The following is a 22143-nucleotide window of genomic DNA, read 5'->3' as shown; positions in this document are numbered from 1 at the left end:
ATCCTTGCCCGAGGGCTTTGGGGGGTTGTCATTCTCAAAGACATAATTTCTAGACCTTTCAATTACGTTGAACCAAATGGCTATCTCAAAATTTTTATTGGATGTTTTCGGGAAATGGTAGGCGTGGGACGGGGGAGGGGTCAGTTACCCTCCAATCACTTTTGATTATTAAAGAGGGCACTGAAACTTTCAATTTACAATCAAATGAGCTGTTTTCGAAGTTTCTTCGACATTAAATGGCCATCTCAAAATTTCTATCATATGCGTTTCGGGAAACTACGAGGTGAAGGGGGGGGGTATCCACCTTCTGATCACTTTGAATCTTAAAAATGGCACTAGAACTTCTGATTGCCAATCCGATGAGCCCTCTCAGAAGTTTATACGATTGTCCTTTCTATATATATACCTTATATTCCCCGTGAATAACTCACAACTCTTGCCCTACGGGCTCTGGGTGGGGGGTGTCATCCTCAAAGACATAATTCCCGGACCTTTCAATTACGTTGAACAAAATTGCTATCTAAAGATTTTGATTGTATGGGTTTGGGGAAATGGTGGGTGTTTCCCTCCAATCACTTTCGACTATTAAAAACGGTACTAGCGCTTTTAATTTCCAATCGAATGGGCTCTTTTCGAAGTTTCCAAGACAACAAGCGGCCATCTCAAAATTTTTGTTAGATGCATTTCGGGAAAGTATAAGGCGTGGGGAGGGTATCCATTCTCTGATCAGTCTAAATCTTTAAAAGGGCACTGGAACTTTTGATTACCAATCCAATGATATGCCTCCGAAGCTTACTCGATCACCCACTCTATATATACCTTATATGCCCCAGGGCATAACTTATAATCCTTGCCCTGAGGACTGTAGGGGGGTTAACAACCTCAAAGACCTAATTTCCGGACCTTTCAACTACGTTGAACAGAAAGGCTTTCTCAAAATTTTGATTGGATGTTTTGATGAAATTCTAGGCTTGGGAAGGGGATTTGCTCTCCAATCACTTTCGACTTTTAAAAAGAGCACTAGCCCTTTCAATTCCCAACCTAATGAGCTCTTTCTGAATTTTCTACGACAACAAATGGCCATCTAAAATTTCTATCAGCTGCATTTCGGGAAAATACGAGGCGTGTGTGGTATTCAACCCTCCGATGACTCTGAATCTTAAAAAGGACACAAGAACATCTGATTTCCAATCAAATGAGGCCATTCTGGTGTCTTTACAATCACCCTTTCTATACATCATATGTGCCCCTGGGGCATTACTTATAACCCTTGTCCTGAGGGCCTTGGGAGGGTTTTCATCCTCAAAGACATAATTTTCGGACCTTTGATTTACGTTAAAAAAAATGACTATCTCAAAATTTTGATTGGATGTGTTTGGGGAAATGGTGGGTGTGGGAGGGGGTTAGTTGCCCTCCAATCACTTTTGATTATTAAAAATAGCTCTTTCAATTTCCAATCCAATTAGCCTTTTTTGAAGTTTCTACGACAACAATTGCCCATCTCGAAATTTCTATCAGATGCATTTCAGGAAAATACGAGGTGTCGGGTGGTGGTATCCACCTCCTGATCACTCTGAACCTTAAAAAGGGCACTAGGAGTTCTGATGACCAATCCAATGAGCCCCCTCCGAAGTTTATACGATCACCCTTTTTATAAATACCTTATATGCCCCCGGGGCATAACTCACAACCCTTGCCCTCAGTCCTCTGAGGGGGGGGGGTCATCCTCAAAGACATAATTTCTGGACCTTTCAACTACGTTGAACAAAATGGCTGTCTCAAAATTTGGATTGGATGTGTTTGGGGAATGGTGAGCGTGGAAGGGGTGTTAGTTGCCCTTCCATCACTTTCGACTATTAAAAAGGACACAAGCCCTTCCAATTTTCAATAAAATTTGTCTTTTTTGAAGTTACTACGACAACTCTTTCAATACGAAGTGCCCTGGTAAAAAAAAAATATAATACATTTTGCTGACATAGCTCTTTACTTAGGCAGCGCTATTGTGCCGCCTATGACATACTTGGGAAGATTGCAGAGTGGGATTAATATCTTACTGCATGCACTTTCATGACTTTTTTTTCTGAGTACCAAAAGTGCTTTGTCTTATGCAGGTGAAAAATTCACGGTTTTTTCTTTCTTTTCTTGTCTTTCTCACGGGTCTCAGACAGGTTTTTTCGATAAAACATTCCTTTGCCACAGCTTTCCAGTTCAGATATGGTTCTTCGATCTGGTTCTCCAATCCTCGTTTTCCTTTCTTTTGTCGAAATTGTTCAGTTTAACAATTTGTTAGTTTGCTCTGCTTTTGTTATTTTACTCGATATCTCGGAAATTGGTTAGGTTTTGGTGCTAAATATAAAAAAATAGCAGGGAAAGAACATAAAAAGAATGCACGTTACCAACTAAGTGACCCTTCTGAAACAGTTCAAGTGACAAAAAAGTTCGAGATTAAACAATTACATTCGTCTTTGTTGGATGACGTTTTTTTATGTTTTGAAGGGGAAATAGGTAGATTAGATAAAAATTATAAAAAAAAACTTGCTTAATGATATTTTACCCTTTATGGGGTTTGAGCTTTGATTTTGTTTAATTTTAAAGTTTGAGGTTAAATTTAGTGTTCATTTTAATTTCTAATCTTTGTAGGTTTCAATTATTCCTTCTCATTAATTTCTGTTATGGTTAAGTTTTACTTGATTAATGATTATAATTTGTGGTCAATTTGAACTTGATTAGTACTTCAGTTTTTTTTTGTGGTATATAAAAAAAATACTAGAACATTTAGACCTATTCTTTTTAATAATAAGCTCAAGATACTGTAGTCTTTAGGACGTTTGAAGCGGTTCCAGCAGCCTGATTCATTCTATGCTTGTTTCTGTTTTCTTAATCGTTTAAGGTTGTTGTTTCTGTTCTATTGAATGTTTAATTTATTGGTTCTTAGTCCTTTTCCTTGAATTGTAAGTTTGACTTGCTTTATTTTCTTCTCATTGTAGAATTCATATATTCATTCATGGGATTGTTCATCGTGAGATTGTTCCAAATTTTCATTTCACTTTTTTCATTATGCAAGCCATGTAGCTCAACAACCAGCAGAGCTATCCTTTTTAATTCTTCATAAGTCTCCTTATGCTTTAGTTTTCGGTTCAGTAATACCTCACATCATGTTTAGTCCATTGAAACCCTTTGGCTCGAACCATTTTGTTCTTCGTTTTTGCTATGATGTCTCCTTGAATCAGATTTTGTGCACTAAAACTTTCCAGCCGGTTGAACGAAAATTGTGATTTGTGCACTTAAGCCCTTTTGGCAAAGTTGCGTTTTGAAGTCCTGTTGGCCAAGGGTACATGATATGTAATTTTTGAATCAATTAGGTGTCAAAAGCACATTCCTTGCGCTTAAGCCCTTTGGTAAAAAAAAATTACTTGTGCTTCGAGATCCCCTTGGTCGAGGGTAAATGCTCTGCAAGTTTCTAGGCGCTCAGTTCAATCATTAGAACTATTCTAAGTCCCAGAATTCCCTTTGGTCTGGGTCAGGCAGCTAGGTTGGGGTTCGCGTTCATAAGAAATATTCTAACATTCCATGCTTTGAATGGGTTAATCGAAAGTTTTAAAGTCAAGTAGTTCTTTTGTCTGGGCTGATCAAAAATAATCAAATTCCCGTAACTCGTTTTAGTCTGAGCCTATTAACGAGTCCTTTTTGTATGGGATGATCTAAAGTTTTCAAAGTTTGATAACTCTTTTTGGCGTGGGTAGATCAAAGATTTTCCATATCTGGTCATGCATTTGGATCTGGATTGATCGAAGCTATTTCAAGTCTGGTATTTTCTTTTGGTCTGCGCTAATTAAAAGTATTCCAAGTTATCAAATTCACCGGTCGTGCGTAAACAAGATTCTGTCGATACTAGAACTTTCAGTTTCTTATCGAGCCTATTTCCAAATTCTGCGATTATCCACTCTGCACTTGTCAATGCTATTGTATTGACTTGGAATGTCTTTTCTTTTCAAAAGGTCAAACTTGAACTGCCATTGAAACCCTAAAGAGGAATTTAATAACCCGGTTTGTTTCGTTTTTGATAGCCAGAAACTTAACAAATTTGTAGGACTTCGGCTGCATTGAAATTTCCCCAAAAAATCATTTTTAATTTGTGGCCAATTTTTTTTTGCAAAATTTGCCTGTTCTGATACTTCGAAAAAGAGTCATAAACAAACCAAGTTGAATCATCTCCAAGTAAAGTAGGATATTTAGAATTTTTATGAAATTCTTTTGTAGGTTCGGGTATAATTCTAGTAGCAGCTGTTTTTGTTTCTTTCCTTTTTATTACTAGGATTCTATTCGTTATAGTCAACTACTGGTGCTCCTTTCATGCTGACTTTCTTATTTTTTTGTTTCAGGAACATACAAGAAATGTATTTTCATTTCCCAATGGCCGCTTTGGGCTTTATGTTCTTCTGCTTCGTCATTCTGCCTCTTTGTGGGACAAAAGAAACTACTCAGTTTATCAGTTTTGGCAACAGGAACTTTTGTGATTTTATATGAATATCAATGCCAAAGAAAAAAACAAAGGCTTTTAAATGACCTGAAAGAGCTTTTCTTGCTGTGGCAGAGTTTTTCTGAGCAGGTGCGAAAAATACTGCAGTTCCTGAAAGAACTAGAACTTGTTGGGAAGGGTTTTATGTTGTAAGTATTGTGCTATGTCGGGTCGCTAAAAAATACGATTATTTATTTCGAGAACATTACTTCTTTTTTTGCTTCTGTCATGTGTCGGAAACAAACATTTTGTTGAAGATGAAATCTTTTCGTTTGAATATCATGATATAGTTAGATCTTGTATGAAAATTAATTAAAAAAAAAAAAATCCAGCTTTTCGTACGGAAGCAAAGAGCCAATCGGAAATCTAAAATGAAAAACAATATTTGCTTCGCAGATTATCCAAGATGCATCTACAAAACCAGCTCAAAGAAAATAACTCATGAAATTTTACAATATCTGTAGAATTCTAAAAACTAGCGCCTTACTGGAAACACCGAATCGACCCCTAAAACACATGATATTCTCTTAGGAGCAGAAAATTCCATAAAATGTCTGCAGAAATTAAAAGACTAATTTATAAGGTTTTCAATAGTCTTTCACTGACCGTAATATCAACAATTATTAGTATACAATTGTAAATTCTCGAAAAACTCAAGCAACATCAGTTTTCAGGAAAGTACTAGTTTATAAAATTCTATATATATTAGAAAATATCATGAGTCAGTTTATTTAAACTAGTTTTGTACAAATACCTTACCTAATTTGCGAAGCAATAATTTTGTTCGTTTAAAGTTTCCACTTCACTCTCAACTTCCGTAATAAAAGTTTTGTTTGTTTAAAGTCAATTATGGCTGGTTTTATTTTATTTTTTACATGCACAATCAACCCTACTAAGACTTATGTTTAATTTAGGCGATGAAACTAAAGAAATCAATAAGATTTTTATTAAAACAGGATGTTTAATAGAGGTTTTAATCCTTATCTCCCTGTAATCTCTAACAATAGAAACTATATTACCTTTATTGTGCTTCCGAGCCTTTCTACAACGGATATGGCTTCAAAAGGTATTATTTTTGGTACCATTGTCACTTTACGATGAAGTTATTATGATGAATTTGTAAGAGGCTCGCAGAGAGAGACAATAGCTTATAAATGAGTCATTACACATCTCTGCGATATTGTAGTAACCTGTGAGTCTTGGCGGGAAAATGAATTGGAAATAATTAATGAGATTCATGCTAACCATGGATAAACGCTATTATTCTCGTTTTTCAAGATGGGTGGCTAAAAACCTCCAGTGGAGGATCTTAAACCATGACGCGTCGATTGGCTATTTCGTAGATCGCCATTATGGTCCTCACGTCTGGAATATACTAGCTCGTGACGTGAAGGATTCTCCTAGTCTTCCGGCTTTGAATTCCTGGGTAAAGAAATTCATTTTATCGTAGGAGTATTTTCGGTAAATAAACCGCTTTAGGTTGTCTAATTTATCTGGGTTGTGACTATTGGATTGACTAGCGTGATATTGTCAGTCTGATTGATTATTCATTTTTTTTCCAGTAGGTGGTATGTTTCCTCTTTTTTTTTATTTGAGTCCTATTTACATTATCGAGTGGATGCAAAGACTGTTTTTCACCTGTTATTTCACAGTTCACCAGGGGGGGGGGACTTGATAGATCAAGTCAAACAAATTTGTCTAGTTTATAGGTCATTGTTAATTAGAATTGTTTCTTTGAATAGCACTGAATGGCCGAGATTTGAAAACGGTCGCTCAACCAAAATATATTTAACTACTATCAGAGCTTAAGGATTTTGTTATTCTTTGCTTGTGTTGTTGTGAACGTTCCCAAAGTTTACTGGGTTCTGGCGATGTAATAATTTCTGCAATCGCACAGTATTTGATATATCTCTCTTTGACAGGTAAGTCAAAGACTTACCCTGTTACCTTTACAAGATTACCTTTACCTTGTTATCTTTACAAGAGCTAATGAGATTCATAGTGTTTGAGCTACTTTTAAGAATAATGGATAAATTATTTTGTATACATTTTTTTTCTTTTTGAAGTAATTTTTGAATTGTAAAATATTTCAAGGTTTCTTAGGGAAATCTAGAATAGGAGGCTTTTGATTTTAAGAGAAGGTTTGTTTTAACCTTTTGGCAATTACATTATTAATGAGAGAGATTGGATAACCATTTCCGAAAAGTATGTAAAAACATTTTCCTTTCGAATGTAGGGCTCTGAGCAAATATCCAGGAAACGATCCACAAGAGAAATTACTACACCTTTTTTAACCTGTGGAGAATGGTTAAAATTAAAGTGAACGTGTCTGTCACTTGGTGTGGGCATTTTATAGTTGTAAAATTGAGCTCATCTGTACAACACGTAATCAAATAATGCAGGAGTCGTATTTTACCTTTTTCTTTCTCTTCGTTGCTGCTAACAGTTTGTCTTTAAATTAATTACTTTAATAACGATAAAAAATCTATTGAGCTCAAATGGAAAACTCGGTTGGATGCATGTTGTGATGATACTGATAAAGACTTCCTGGTGCTAGATATGTTAACTGCCCTTCACTCTTCTAATGCGTGTCTATGTCCACAATTTTCTGTGATACTTGATTTGGTTTTCTTGTTGTCGTTGGTGTTCATCTTTTTTGTGGGGCTGGGGGGGGGGGGGACTAAATTTAGACATTTAATATTGAAAAAAATTTGTTTGAAGCGAAGTCCCGTATGCCATTTTTTTGCTAAGTTTACAATCTAACCTAATTCATTTTTCCATTCTACTACCGCTTTTGTGTAATTTTCTTTTGGTCAAGTATTTTTGTGTTTGGAAAAAAACGCACTTCAACCAAAAACTGTTGGTAAAAAAAAAACGAAGGAAAATCTGAAAGTTCCTCTCTGAGAATATTTTTTTTTTTGCTTTTTAATCCAAAACACTAGAAAATCCAGTATGAAAGAACTATGGAGGGTAGAAAATCTTATTCCATTTTGAAATTCAGCATTAAAATGCTATGTTAAAAAACATTCATACCATCAAAACTTGTTTGCTTGAAAAATCGAACCATCATTTAACTGAAAAATGGCAGCATATTAAGAAAAGTCATGCAAAATGTAAGTAATACAACATCCCTGAATTCAGAATGAAAAAGTCCTATCAATACCATTTATCTTAGTTCAGCCAAAATTTTTCTTATTCTGATCTCGACTCGAAACCTTATACGAATGCTATTCCAGATTCCGTTTTTAAGAAGATTTGTAGTTTGTTTTCGTTTGTTTTTCAATTATGATTTGCTTGTAAAAAAAAAATTACTCAGTGTCTTGAAGGCTAATTTAGTAAGTTACTGATCATTTTTCTTTTTAACTCGTTTTAATTTATAGTCCTATTGCAAGTCTTTGTTCGGCTTCAAGCGCAGAACCAGGAAGTGAGAATCCGCTCCTGTGTAGGGGCTTGCGAAATAACATTTACAGCAGCATGACCCAAATGTGCCAGCTGATGGAAGATGGTCTTGCTCTTGTTCGGTCCTCGTTATCAACAGCTACTAGTGATTCGGATTCCTATTATTTACTTTGGAGGAAATATGCTGATCGATTTCCGTTCGAACGTGCTGAAAGTTTGACCAGTCTGAAGGTAAAAGTCCGTTTGCTACGTATATAGTAAGACAAAATACAGGATAATCGTAAACTTGGCTACTTTGAGTTTTCTGTGTTGAGTTGAAAGGGCTGTCGTGTAATAAACTGTAAGTAAAGAGTGACCTCTGACAAGAGTAACCGACACTAGAAAAAATATAGCAATATTTACATGGAAAGGATCTTCGTTCCTCTGTGATTTCAAGTATGTAAAGTTTACCAAATTTAACCTAATAAAATGAAAGGAACCCATCAATATTTGTTAGGTTAACTAAATGTGTGTAATTTTAGAAAAGAGGAAACGGCTTCGAAAACAAAATCAACCTGAAAATTGCAGTATCGAACTCTGAATGCCCAAATGTAATATATCTTTTTAGAACTGTCAAGCCCCCAAGGATGAAAATTCGAATTTTTCGGATTTTGTGCTTACACGCACCTGTTTAAATGACGCGTGTTTTTGTTTATTTTCTTTCTTGTGTTTTTTCACTAGGGGTGATCGTTCGAAACAGTAGTAGTAGTATTTTATGGAGGGTCTCATTCAAACGGATATCACTAGTTTTGGTGCCTAGCTCCCTTTCCTGGCCAGTTTTGCCCCCAAGCCTCATCGTACCCAAACGTGTGTCGCATAAAAATTTCAAAGTATCTACGAAAGTTCGAAATATTAAAAAAAAACATCTCTAAAGGTAGTAAAACCCGTTGAGCCTCGGGGCAAGGCCTCAAGGCTGTGGAAAAAAAATGCACGTTTGTTATATATAAAAGAAGTAGTTTATACAGTTTTTATATATAGGTGAATGAAACTTCCAGGAAAGAATTTATGGCTAAAAACATACCCTGGGAAAAACCTAACCCTTGGCTTACGGTCGCTCAATACGTAATGCTCGAAAAGTTTCTTGTCTTTTAGTTTCAGGTTTGTCACTATGCAATTCGTACAGTCCATCCATATCGTTAGTTGTATGTTTCGTTGGTCTGATTTTGCCTTCTCGAACTCATACTGATCATTTTAGAGTAAATCCTTACGATATTCTGGATCCAAGTAGTTTTTGAAACATGGTTTTCAGTTTCAATTGTAAAAATAACTTCACTCTTTCATCACTATTTATTCAAGTTGCTGTTCATTTATTGGCCTCTGCATTTTTGGACGCAAATGAAACCCTGTACAGATCATTCACGTAAAGGATCAAGAATGTCCAGAAGGTTATAAATCGACCATTACAATTTAAGTAGTCATCAGAAACAGAAATTAACTTTGCTTTTTGAATATTTTACATTTGAACTTTATAAGAGAAGTGTTATTAACCTGTGTTAATTTCCGGATCCTCCTTCGGTTTTTAGGCCCTTTAGTAGGCCTATATATGGATTTTAATCTGTGAATTCTGAAACACCTAAATTTTCAGGTATTTATTAAAATTCGTTAATTTGAGAAACAAAATACAGATTGAGCGACAAGATTACAATGGAGTTGTCCAAACATCGTCAGCCTTATTTAACGAAGGAAATATGAAAGGCTTGATGATGGAATGCTTACAAAAAATGTCTTATATTTGTATTATCCCTTGTTGGGGTAGCATTCTTAGCCTCACTTGCCAGGTGCTTCGTTTTCTTACCCAGGGCTTCTTTTCTTTTCGTGGTTTTCCTCTTTATGTCTTCCATTTCTTCGGTATAGAAATTTTGACAGAATTAATGTCGTACTATTCGTCACCTAAGTTTAAGAGGTCAGCTTTCTGATCGGGGTTTATTATGTCGTTACATTAAATGTAATTAAATAAAACAAAAAATCAAACATTTATCCATTGATAATCAACAATGATTAAACGTGATTATTTACTTAATGTTGAATAACCAATGTTTTCCCTTCCCTGAATGTCCCTGAAGGACACTGATTCGAAAGAGTTATAACATGTTTGGGGTTAGGGAAGGAAGGAGTCGGGCCCTAGGAAAGTTTCTGAAGACTCGGTATTAGAGAATGTCAGTTCTTGTATGGCTCCGATTTAAAGAAGGTGTACAACTGTCAACCTTTCAAATAAATCATAGGCAGCGCAATAGTAAAGAGCGCTGTGTGCACAATGTTTTATTATTTTTTTTCACCAAGGCCCTTTGTATAGTTGGAGTTGTCGTAGAAACCTCTGAAGGAGCTCATTTGATTGGAAATTGAAAGCTCTAGTGCTCTTTTGAGAGTCATCCTCCTACCGACACCCATCAATTCCCCTAATACATCCAATCAAAATGTTGACATAGCTTTTTTTTTCGGAATATTTGAAAGGTAACTATGTCTCTGGGGATATCAACCCTCCCCTCCCCCACAGCCCTCGGGGCAAGGGCTATAAGTTATGCCATTCGCCTATTGTTTACATATAGTATTTTATATTGAGAAAAGTGGACATGTTTGACCTTTAGTGTCCAAAAACACGAATGGTGTTCAGGTGAACTTTTTAGAGAATGTTGAGGGGAGTGTTGAATTAAATTAAGACACGGTATTTGTATACGGGTTCTCAAAAGGGTGTAACTCAGGAATAACTGATTATATTAAATTGGAACTTCCTGAAATGATTAGGGCGATGGTCGATTGACCAAAAAGGCAATATTTTCTCATTGCTGCTACTGCTACTGCTTCTGTGGCGAGTACTACCAAGGCTGAGAGTATTGAAGTGAAAATTTGAGGAAATGCTGAGGGCAAAGTTGAACTAAATCAGAACGTACTATGTGCATACAGATTGCCAAAAGGGCGTATCAGCAATATCTTTGGAACGGCTCACCGCATCGAACTGAAACTTCCAAGGCATAATAAGGGGATGTTCAGTTGGCCAAAAGGCAATATGTGCATACTATTACTGCTACATAGAACATATAAAGACATGGTCCATGTAAGGCCATGTGCATAGGTCATGTAATATAAATAATATAAGTAAAAAGTAGGGAATAATAGATATCAAGTCCAAATTTGCATGTGAAACGAAATTTTATGATTAATTTGCCCAGTCTTTGCACACAACGATAAAATAGTTTTCTATCCCCTGCTCTAGAACTGTCTTTATAAAATGTTTTTTTGAGGTAAAGAAAGGGGCCGAAGATGGCTCTTGGAGGAATTATTCGTCTCATGTACAGGTATGTCTACAGGTCTTAATTGAATCAATAACGTGATGATTTTATTCTACTTTTTTTAGGAGCTTTTCAATTTTTGGTGTATTCTCTGCTCCCAACTGATCCGGCAAATTTTACTTGGAGTTTTTCTGCCTAGAAACGATAATGTTGTTCAAGCCTCTTTGGAAGCTCTTGTTCTATCCTGTTTGAACGTTAGCCGATCGTGTTTTAATGAAGTAAGCAATCATTACAAGTATTATATTTCCTGGAAATCTGACGAATCTGTTTCGAAAGGCTTTAGGAAAGTCAAAGAACCGTTAGGTTTACTTGTTCAATCTATAGAAGTACATCTTAGTGCTATGCGTTTTTTAACTGGTCAGCTAATTCTAGAGGAAAAGGAATCTTTGGACATAGACGACCTAATCAATAAAATCCAAGAGGAAAAAAACAGTATTACTCTAACTATAGATTCACTGCTTACACAAATAAGAAAGAAACCAGTTGTGTCTAGTCCTACAAAATCAGTGGAATTAAAATCTCTTTACTTGGAAGAGGAGCCTAAAAAAGGTGAAAATGTAGTTGATGGACCATATTTTGAGGAGAATGAGGATGAAGTGCTTGAAGCTTACAATATGAATGAAGACAAAGATGATGATAAAAATGAGGAATTGTATTTTTCAAGAGAAGAATTCAAGAAACTGGCTATGGAACATAAAATGCAGTCTAGTCTGCTTTTAACCGAGCTTCGAAATGTTTTAAAGCATAAGGCTCAAGATTGGGCTGAAAGGGAGGCAAAAGCGCTGATGAAAAGATATCAGAAAGATTTAAGTAGAGAAAAACAAGAGGCAGAAATTGATAATGACCAGCAGAAAGAATATCTTGTTTCACCATGTAATAAGAATGAAGGAGAAATTTCTGCTGATATTTTACACGGAAGCTTAGAATTTGTTTGTAACGTGGAAAGTGATACTGAAAAAGAGAGAGATTTTCCTCCTGCTCAACTTGTAGACTATCATAGTGCATCTCGCGACATTTTCTTCGGAGTGGCGCAAGAAGCGAAGAGCTTATTTGCTTCTAGAACCTTCCAAGCTGAGGAAATACTTGGTGACGAGGCATCATCGTCTGATGATGATAAACAGTGATAGATTTGGCCACGATAAAACGATTTTTCTTAAATACAAAAATTCAATCATCATAATTTTTGAGGGTTCTTAACTAAGCTGTTAAACTACCTTTATTTTATGTTATATTATACAAACTTGAATCCCATTCAAGCCCCCACCCCACATATAATTTGATAAGAAACTTACAACAAAAAGATCATTAAAGTAAAACTTTGGTGTTTTTTGTGGTAGATTACGTCTGATAAAATTAGAGTCAAGCAGACAAGTAACCTTTGTGACACTGTGAGTTAAATATGAAACCCAGGAATAGCAAGTACCAAACAAAAAATGGTTGGGAGTGTAATTTCTAAATGAGGAGTAAGTCTATGTTTAATGATTTTTTTTAATTTCAATTGCCTCCTAAAAGAATGTGGGAAGCAATTTCCTTCAAATATTAAAGTTGTCTCATCAAAAAGAACTACATGATCTGGATATCCAACAATGTGGAGGCCAAAGCAGAATCAATATCCACGATTGAGCAATAACCTTGAGAAATCCATAAATTCATCTTAACCTTAAGATAGATAAATAAATGAGAAGGAATTTGTTATGCAATAATCTTGAGAACAAAAAAAAAACACCATTATACTTACCGTTATCAAGACGAATCACTGAATAGCTCCATGACTGTTTCATAATATAATAAGGATGAGGAATTACGCCTTGTGTGATTTTCATCTGTATATTAGACCTCGAGTTTAGGTAATATTTTCCATCTTTTGCTTTTTTATTTTTTTTACAGCAATAGTGACTTTTAAAAATAGAGAAAATAATCTACTTCCTAAAGAACCAACTTGCCTGTAAAGTTTGAAACATGCGGCTGTTGTGATCTTACGCTTGAATATGTTATATTTCTTGCTTAAAAACCGTTACAGAATCCAGAGGAAGTTGCTGTCTTGTTAATTGATTAAGTTTATTTATTGAAAAATTAATCATTGCATTTTTGAAGAAAACGAGTTTTTTTTATTTTGATTGGTGCTTTGAATGATTTACTACGTGTTAGTTGAAGTTTGATATCGTTTCAATATAAAATTTTGTCAATTATATATCTTGTATATGTTGATGTTTAATGCTCCTCCTAGGGCATGGTTAATATTTACCTAGATCAGCTGATAACCTGTTTGTTTTTTGTTTATGTTCTTTTCAATTATATGATATTTTGTATAATAAAACAGTATAATTATGTCTTAATATGCTATAGATCTTATAGTAATCGTTTAATGAACTACTTTAAATCTTTACTATGCATAATTTTAAAGTCATTAATTTCATTTCGGGATAGTCAGGTCAGACTCGTAAAGTAAAATTTTTCAGAATTCTTTAATGACAGTAGGTTGTTCCAGACTCGTGAAATTTGTCGACTGGCAAATTTGCTGTTTCGCATAGAAGTTCAAATAGGATTGACTTCCTGCCAGGCTTTCAGGGAACTCTATTCCGGGGAGTAATTGGGTGACTGAGCATTGAGGGCTGTTTAAAAGTAAATTAAAGGGTCATGTTTTTCGTAAGGGCTCATAGTTTTTCGGTTTTTGTTTATTTATTATTGTTATTATTATTATCTTCGTTACTGTAACTATTACTATTAAATCATAGGTCGGTGAGACATTTTTTTTTTAATATTTACGTGTGTGTAGCCATTCTGCTCCAAACGTTTTTTGTTAATTTTTTGTGGGGTAATATGTAGTTAGTTGATGTTTCTTTTTTGTAATAAACTAAATTGAATCTGATTCAATTAAAATACAGCTAGTAGCCCCTTGACGAAAATGTCGTTCTTGGTATACCTTTTCCACTCCGTTACCATCTAATTCTTTATCTTAACCCGCGTTCAAAAGAAATAATTGCAAGTAATTGCAATAACTTACTGAATAAATGTTTATTTTGCTCTTTTGAACGGAGTTTGAGCATCAAAATAATTTTCTTGCTAAAAAATCAAAACAATTTTGCAACATCATATAACCTTTGAAACAAATAAAAAAAATTGTTAACTTATGCTATAGATGAATATACCAGAATTTTTATTCTTTAAAAATAGGAATTGCAGCTTATTGAGCTCTGAACCACTATAAGCAAATAATTAGTTTAAATTTGTTTCGGTTTGTTTCAATTTTTTTCAAATTTCTCTGTTAATTTCAAATTATTTTAAATTACTTTCAGTAAGCGCTTTTAAACAGAAATCAATTGCATTTTTTATTGAAGGACACAAATTATAAAAATCAATCGCAATAAGCTTATTGACCACAGGGTTAGTTAACTCCTGGTTAAACTCAGATACTTTTAGCTCACTACAAAGTGTCCATTATAGATTTAGGCCAACATATTTTTTGTATTGTAATGTGCTCTATTGATTATAGCATGATAGAAAATTGATAATATATACTAATAATTAGACATCGAAGTTCTTCCCTTTCTTGTAGAAGCAGTAATTGGTCTGTTCTGGAAAACAAATATCTTCTTAGGGGACAATGACTAAATAGCTACTTGATGACGATGTACTTTTAAACGTGATTTATTTTGAATCTAAGTCTAGAAGCCTAAATTTTGACTTCTCTACCTTCAGCTAAAGCATTTTAATAATAGAAATACACGAAATTAAAAAAATACCAGATAATGCTAAAGTATTCCCATGGTTTCCTAGTGCTTCACAATCGGAATTCGCTTGATTATGTGGAAGGCAATAGTCCTGTAAATGGAAAAATGATTAAAGAGACGGACAAGATTTTTAACCAAACCGAAATATTTCATATCATTTTTTAATCTTTAATTTATAATGTTCAGTTTAAAAACAAGGCACTTTCAAAAATTCCATGTACTGGATGTAACTTTTCTATAATCGAGTCTTAAAGCTGTACTTTTTGTTATAGGCTCTTTTTTTTGTATTTTCATCCCAAATTGCAACGTTTGATTCTTTACTATTATATTAGTTCTTTGCTATTATATTCTTTACTATTAAATTAGTTTAAGCAAGCACTTTTGAACTCAAATCAGCAATTGCATTTTACGTTGAACGACACAAATTACAACGTTTCATTATTTACTAATATAATTAGTGTCTGTACTTTAACGCCCCTGCTAAAGGCATTTCCATCCCTTTTTGGGCACTTCTAACACTATGGTTGGATTTTTTTTTTTTTTTTTTTTTTTTTTTTTTTTTTTTTTTTGTAATGAAGGGGACAGGTCTTTCCAGAAATGAAAAAAAAATCTTTGTCCCTTCACTACAGAATAAACAAACACAATATCCCGCTGGTTTTCCCCTTTTGTTATTTGGTACCGGTGCTGCCCATGTTTTGTATTTGTTCACTTGTTTTGTCCCCCCCCCCCCTATTTCTATATCCCTTTAAAAACTCTTTTTAGCCCCTTCCTGAAACTTATTGCTGACTCTAGGTGGGAGCAAGGGGCAAGCTAAGCCTGGAAATTTCTGAGGCGGTAGTACAGTTCTAGGAAGCAAAGCTTAGCCCCCCGTCCTTGGGTAGTATAGGAAATCCGTCAGAGCGCCTCAACGGGGTGAAGGGATGTAAACATAGCTAAGCTCCACGCCGAGCAAGATGATGGCTAACGCGCTACGGATTGAAGAGATTGAAGAGCCTAGTCAACGCCACAGCATTTGCACTGGGTTCTGATTCATCTAGAAGATGCAGCTAGACGGTAAAATAGTATAATATTGTACTGGATTTTTTGTAAATTGAGAGGGAGTGGTCAACCTGGACTTGTCCCAGTTAAAGATATGAACGGTGTCATAATTAGTGGTAAGTAAAGAGTTAAAGAGAGATAGGCAGAACATTTTGAGAAAGGATGTGAAAGAAGATTTATTTTTTGAGGAAGAATTATTGACGATACTGAAAGGATTAAAAAAAAAAATTGGTTTGGTCTGTTTTGATTGGCGTTTTCGGGTTGAAAAACCTCTTCTTAGCTAATATATCCGCTATGGGTTGCCTCTCGTAGTAGCATACTATTTATGGGCTTGAATATATAGTAAGTCACAGGTAATAGGCTTGATATTGTCTCTGCAAGATTCTGACTTGTTGGTAGATACTATTGAGACGAGTCGCTCTTACTATACAGTTCGTTGCCACGAACTGTTTGAAGAGCTGAAAATCATGTTGTGACCAAGATGGGCCCAGGATTGCACAAAGCATCCATTCAAACTATGATTCCAAGGACTTCTTGCTGTCCGGTTCTAAGCCGGTTTAAACGCTTCTGTGTTGACTTGAGAAGATATGTTAGTCCCCGTCCTACACTGGTTCTGGGACCATTGATTTTCCTGAGGCCAAAGTAATTTCAGTGATTTAAAGAATATGAAAATTACAACTCCGTATGTTACAACATTAAAAAAAAACTATCATATCGAAATTTTTACTGGTGTTTCATATACGGAATAATTTCTGTTCGTTTTAAGTTATAACGTCGTTCCTTACTTTCAGTTAAAAAACTTGTTTTTTTCTTTTAATTTTCGAACGTTTTTGAATTAATGCAGGTTTTGATATTGGCTTACCGTACATGAATAATTAAAACAAAATTTGCATATTAATTTTACTTTTATTTGGTTAAATGGCTTTCTCGAAACTTGTTTAATTTTATTTACGAACGTTTTTATTAGTAATAAATATACGTAACTTACGAATTAACTTGCGTAACGAACTTCTATGTTCATATATTTTTAATAAGTATATTAGGGGGCTCGCCCCCTAGTCAATACCTCGCTCTTTAAGCTAAAGTTCAAATTTTGTTCCAATTCTTTAAAAATGACCCCTTAATCACAAAGGCCGTTAATTAGAATAAATAGCTGTTATGAAAGTACTAAAAAATCCCTGGCTTAAAGAGCGAAGTATTGACTAGGGGGTGAACCCAATCATACACGTAATATTTTCTGTTCGTTTTAAGTTTTGATGTTACTCCGTATTTTCAGTGGGAAAACTTTTTTTTTATGTTTAATTTCTGATCTTTTTTTTCAATAATGCTGGGAAATCCGGCGCCCCCTTCATAGCAATGTCTCTTCCCCCATGAAAACTTTCTTCATGGAAAGATCCTCCCACATAACCCCCGACCCACCCCCTCCCCTACTACCAGAAAAAATCCCCCCTGAAAATGTCTGTGTACTTCCTAATAACCAATACTATATGTTAACATTGGGTAAAGTTAATAACTTTCAGCCCTCCCCCCGGAGACTTCGGGGGATTAAGTCATCCTAAAGGACATAGTTCTCATATTTTCAACCATGCTGAACAAAATGGCTATCTCAAAATTTTGGTCAGGTGACTTTGGGAAAAAAATGAGCGTGGGAGGGGGCCTAGTTGCCCTCCATTTTTTTGGTCACTTATAAATGGCACTAGAACTTTTAATGTTCGTTCCAATGAGTCCTCCCACGATATTCTAGGATTACTGGGTCGATACGATCACCCCTGGGAAAAAAACAACAAAAAAAAAACAAATAGACACGCTTCCGTGATCTTTCTTCTGGCAAAAAATGCAAAATTCCACATTTTTATAGATAGGAGCTTCAAACCTCTACAGTAGGGTTCTCCGATACGCTGAATATGATGGTGTGACTTTCATTAAGGTTCTATAACTTTTAGGGGTCTTTCCCCCTTTTTTCGAAAATCAGCCAAATGTTCTCAGGCACTTAACTTTTGATGGGTAGTACTAAACTTGATGAAAGTTATATATTTGAAATCAGCATTGAAATCTGATTATTTTGATGTATCTATTGGTATCAAAAACCCGTTTTCTAGAGTTTCGGTTACCATTGAGCCGGGTCGCTCCTTACTTAGTTCGTTACCACGAACTGTTTGATAAGGAAGCTGCTAAGTCTTGTTTAGGAAGGTAGCAATAATTGAATACTAGTCGCTCATTTAATGACTAAAAAGTGCAGGGTATCAATCATAGTAGTATTTGCCCCTGTAGAACTGACTGGCGGATTATAGTAGTGACTCAGATAAATTTGAAGTTCAGCTACAGAAATAGACAGGTTTCCAGGTAGAAATATGGTGTTCTTATTAGGAGATTTAATGACCAGGTCAGTAGAAATAGGGATAGATGGTATCCTACCCTAGGTAAATTTGGTGTATGAAAAGAAAACAGTAATGACTACTGACTGCTGCAATTTTGTAGGTATAACCATCTAGTTATAACCAACACAGTATTTGGTCGTAAAATGACCCATAAGTTAAAATTGTATACACATGATGGTAAGACAGCTAGCCTTATTGCAAACCGAAGACTGGAAGGATCAATACAAGATACTAGGGTATATAGGAGGGCTGTTATAGATGTTAAAAGTAAAGATCACCATCTAGTAGTGTCTAGGGTTAATACAAAGCCGAAACTTAGGAAGGGTAACTACCTACAGGGAAGCTAAAGTTTGGCTTTTTGTACCAAATTTTTTAAGAAGACCAGAGCCATTTAATTAGAATAGGAAACTTTTATAAAGTGCTAAAAACTTCAGCGTGAAGAGCGAGGTATTTTGGAGGGGGCAATCCCTTCATATTCTGAACAATTTCTGTCCGTTTTGAATTTTAATGTTGCTCCTTACTTTCAGTTAAAAAACGTATTTATTTTTTTATTTATAAAAAAAACCTGTCATTCTGAATTGCTACAAGACCTGCTAAAAAAGAGACATACGCCACTTAGTGGTGTATGTCTAATTTTATCTTTGTAACGGTACAAGATAAGGCAAATCTGACTATGTATCGGCACTGTTTCTGTTTTTATTTCTGTTTCTATTTTGTCTAATCTGTTTTTGTTTTTCAAAGAACAGAAACAGGACATCTGCTTTTGTCAGACCTGTTTCTGTTCTGTTTTTTGTTAACCTGTTTTTTTCCGTTTCTGTAATTTTTTTTTACCTGTTTTCTGTTAGTTTTTTTTTTAGTTTTACCAAGTACTTGCGTTTAGCTTACTACCTTAAGGGGATTGAAAAATCTTCATGCTTTGGTCACCTCCTTCACCTTTGTGTAACCAATGCTCTCAAGTTCTGAAGAAGTCTCAAGTAGAGAGCAAGAGATTGATGCAGACGAAGATGATCTACCTGATATCATAGATGAGGATATTGCTAATACCGTGTCTGATACAAATGACCCTGACAAGAGTAGAATGTATCTATTGAATACTACCGGTCCTATAGGAAGACATTTCTACCGGTCCTATAGGAAGACATTTCTACCGGTCCTACAGGAATTACCATTCTATTTGCGTGAAGCTATAGGAAAAACATTTCCACAGCATGTACTTATGGATTTGCTTGCCTTATGTTCCTTGGCGTCTTTCCAGAGCATGTACCTATGGATTTGGGTGGATTATGTTCCTTCCTATGCTATTCCAGGAGCTTATGTTCCCTCCCATGCTGTTCTATAGCACCATGTTCCGTCCTATGCTATTCTAAGGGCTTATGTTCCCTCCTATGCTATTCTAAGGGTTTATGTTCCCTCCCATGCTATTATAAGGGTTTATGTTCCCTCCCATGCTATTCTATAGCACTATGTTCCTCCTTTCGTTATTCTATGGGACTTCTACGCATGATTAAACACGTTTTGCTTGTGTCCCGTTGGTACCTTTCCAAACGAGCGGGGATTCCCCTCCGGTTCCTACACATTGCAAAAAAGTGAGCAGTATGAGCGAGGATTCCCCACACAAGTGTGTTTAAACTCCAAGTTTTTCAACCAAACTGTTTTTTGAGTCACATTTTTTTTTACAAGTAAATTCGTTGTTTCACTATGATTCAATCCCAGCGCCCCCCTGCTCTGAGTGTTGAAAATGATTTCACGACATTATTTTAATTTTTTTTTCTTGTCCCAAACTATTTTTTTTTTATCATGAACCGTTTAGAGACCAATTTGATTAACTTGGAGAAAGTTCAAATAGAATCGTCACTGATATTGATATTAGTGCGTAAACTACAAACTGACAAAAATATCCAGAACTTTTTTTTTTCTTATAGCCTTGATTTTGAAGACATTTCTTCATCTTAATTGGCTTTAGAAATATCATGCAAAATAAACTAGCCAAACCGTTATTACTTTGTTAAAATTTGAGCAAACAAAAAGGTTGTAAAGCCTAATTGGTCCGTTTGTGTTCAGTTTTAAGCCAGTAAAAAGAACGAACCATCTTATAGTAAAATTTAAAAAAAAAGTAAATTCATTGTGTGTCTATAATTCAATCCCAGCGACCTCCTGCTTTGAGTGTTGAAAATGATTTTACAACATCAATTTAGTTTTTTTTCTTGCCCCAAACTATTTTTTTATCATGAACCATTTAGAGACCAATTTGATTAGCTTGGAGAAAGTTCAAATAGAATCGTTACTGTTATTGATATAAGTGCGTAACCTACAAACTGACGAAAATATCCAGTACTTTTTTTCTTATAGCCTTGACTTTTAAGACATTTCTTCATCTTAATTGACTTTAGAAATGTGATGCAAAATAAACTAGCCTAACTGTCGTCGCTTTGCCGAATTTTGAGCAAACAAAAGGATTGTAACACCTGATTGGCTCGTGTGTATGCAATTTCAGGCCAGTGAAAAGAACGAAACGTCTTTGAGTCACTTTAAAAAAAGTAAATTCGTTGTTTCTCTATGATTCAATCCAAGCGCCCCCCTTCTCTGAGTGTTGAAAATAATTTCAAGACATTATTTTAGTTTTTTTTTCTTGCCCCAAACCGTTTTTTTTTATCATGAACTGTTTAGAGACCAATTTGATTAACTTGGAGAAAGTTAAAATAGAATTGTTACTGATATTGATATTAGTGTGTAAACTACAAACTGACAAAAATATCCAGAACTTTTTTTACTCATAGCCTTGACTTTGAAGACATTTCTTCATCTTAATTGGCTTTAGAAATATCATGCAAAATAAACTAGCCAAACCATCGTTGCTTTGTCGAATTTTGAGCAAACAAAAGGATTGTAACACCTGATTGGCTCGTTTGTATGCAATTTCAAGCCAGTGAAAAGAACGAAACGTCTTTGAGTCACATTTAAAAAAAAAAAGTAAATTCGTTATTTGTCTATGATTCAATCCCAACGCTCCCATGCTCTGAGTGTTGAAAATGATTTCACGACATTATTTTAGTTTTTTTTTCTTGCCCCAAACTATTTTTTTATCATGAACCGTTTAGAGACTAATTTGATCAACTTGGAGAAAGTTCAAATAGAATCGTTACTGATATTGATATTAGTGCGTAAACTACAAACTGACAAAAATATCCAGAACTTTTTTTTTCTTATAGCCTTGACTTGGAAGACATTTCTTCATCTTAATTGGCTTTAGAAATATCATGCAAATTAAGCTAGCCTAACTGTCATTGCTTTGTCGAATTTTGAGCAAACAAAAGGATTGTAACACCTGATTGATTCGTTTGTATGCAATTTGAAGCCATTGAAAAGAACGAAACGTCTTTGAGTCACATTTAAAAAAAAGTAAATTCGATGTTTCTCTATGATTCAATCCCAACGCCCCCCTGCTCTGAGTTTTGAAAATGGTTTCACGACATTATGTTATTTTTTTTTCTTGCCCCAAACTATTTTTTTTTATCATGAACCATTTAGAGACTAATTTGATCAACTTGGAGAAAGTTCAAATAGAATCGTTACTGATATTGATATTAGTGCGTAAACTACAAACTGACAAAAATATCCAGAACTTTTTTTCTTATAGCCTTGACTTTGAAGACATTTCTTCATCTTAATTGACTTTAGAAATATAATGCAAAATAAACTAGTCAAACCGTCTTTGCTTTGTCAAATTCTGAGCAAACAAAAGGATTGTAACA

General features: G+C 35.0%; 2 protein-coding genes across 4 annotated transcripts in view; one reads left to right on the top strand and one right to left on the bottom strand.

Annotated features, from left to right (window-relative positions):
* Positions 1-13549, top strand: part of LOC148956415 (uncharacterized) — a 31565-nt gene extending 18016 nt beyond the window's left edge. For 2 of the 3 annotated variants that reach the window (XM_089108024.1, XM_089108016.1), the window contains exons 3-5: positions 4383-4668; positions 7900-8149; positions 11310-13536. In XM_089108024.1, coding sequence (XP_088964150.1) covers positions 4383-4668; positions 7900-8149; positions 11310-12368 — 1595 coding nt within the window. In that variant the 3' untranslated portion in view covers positions 12369-13536. Of the gene's footprint in view, positions 1-4382; positions 4669-7899; positions 8150-11309 lie in introns of all 3 variants that reach the window. The other variant, XM_089108030.1, reaches the window with a different exon arrangement.
* Positions 13550-14405: 856 nt separating this feature from the next.
* LOC148956414 (uncharacterized) overlaps positions 14406-22143 on the bottom strand; it is a 68861-nt gene continuing 61123 nt past the window's right edge. Inside the window, exon 6 of the mRNA XM_089108042.1 lies at positions 14406-15066. Coding sequence (XP_088964168.1) covers positions 14944-15066 — 123 coding nt within the window. The 3' untranslated portion in view covers positions 14406-14943. The remainder of the gene's footprint in view (positions 15067-22143) is intronic.

This window comes from Artemia sp. Qi Xiang Cuo, chromosome 1 (assembly GCF_049724085.1).
Source record: "Artemia sp. Qi Xiang Cuo chromosome 1, ASM4972408v1, whole genome shotgun sequence".
Lineage (NCBI taxonomy): Eukaryota > Metazoa > Arthropoda > Branchiopoda > Anostraca > Artemiidae > Artemia > Artemia sp. Qi Xiang Cuo.
The sequence above is the reverse complement of the archived record's forward strand: the minus strand, read 5'-3'. Positions and strand labels throughout refer to the sequence as shown.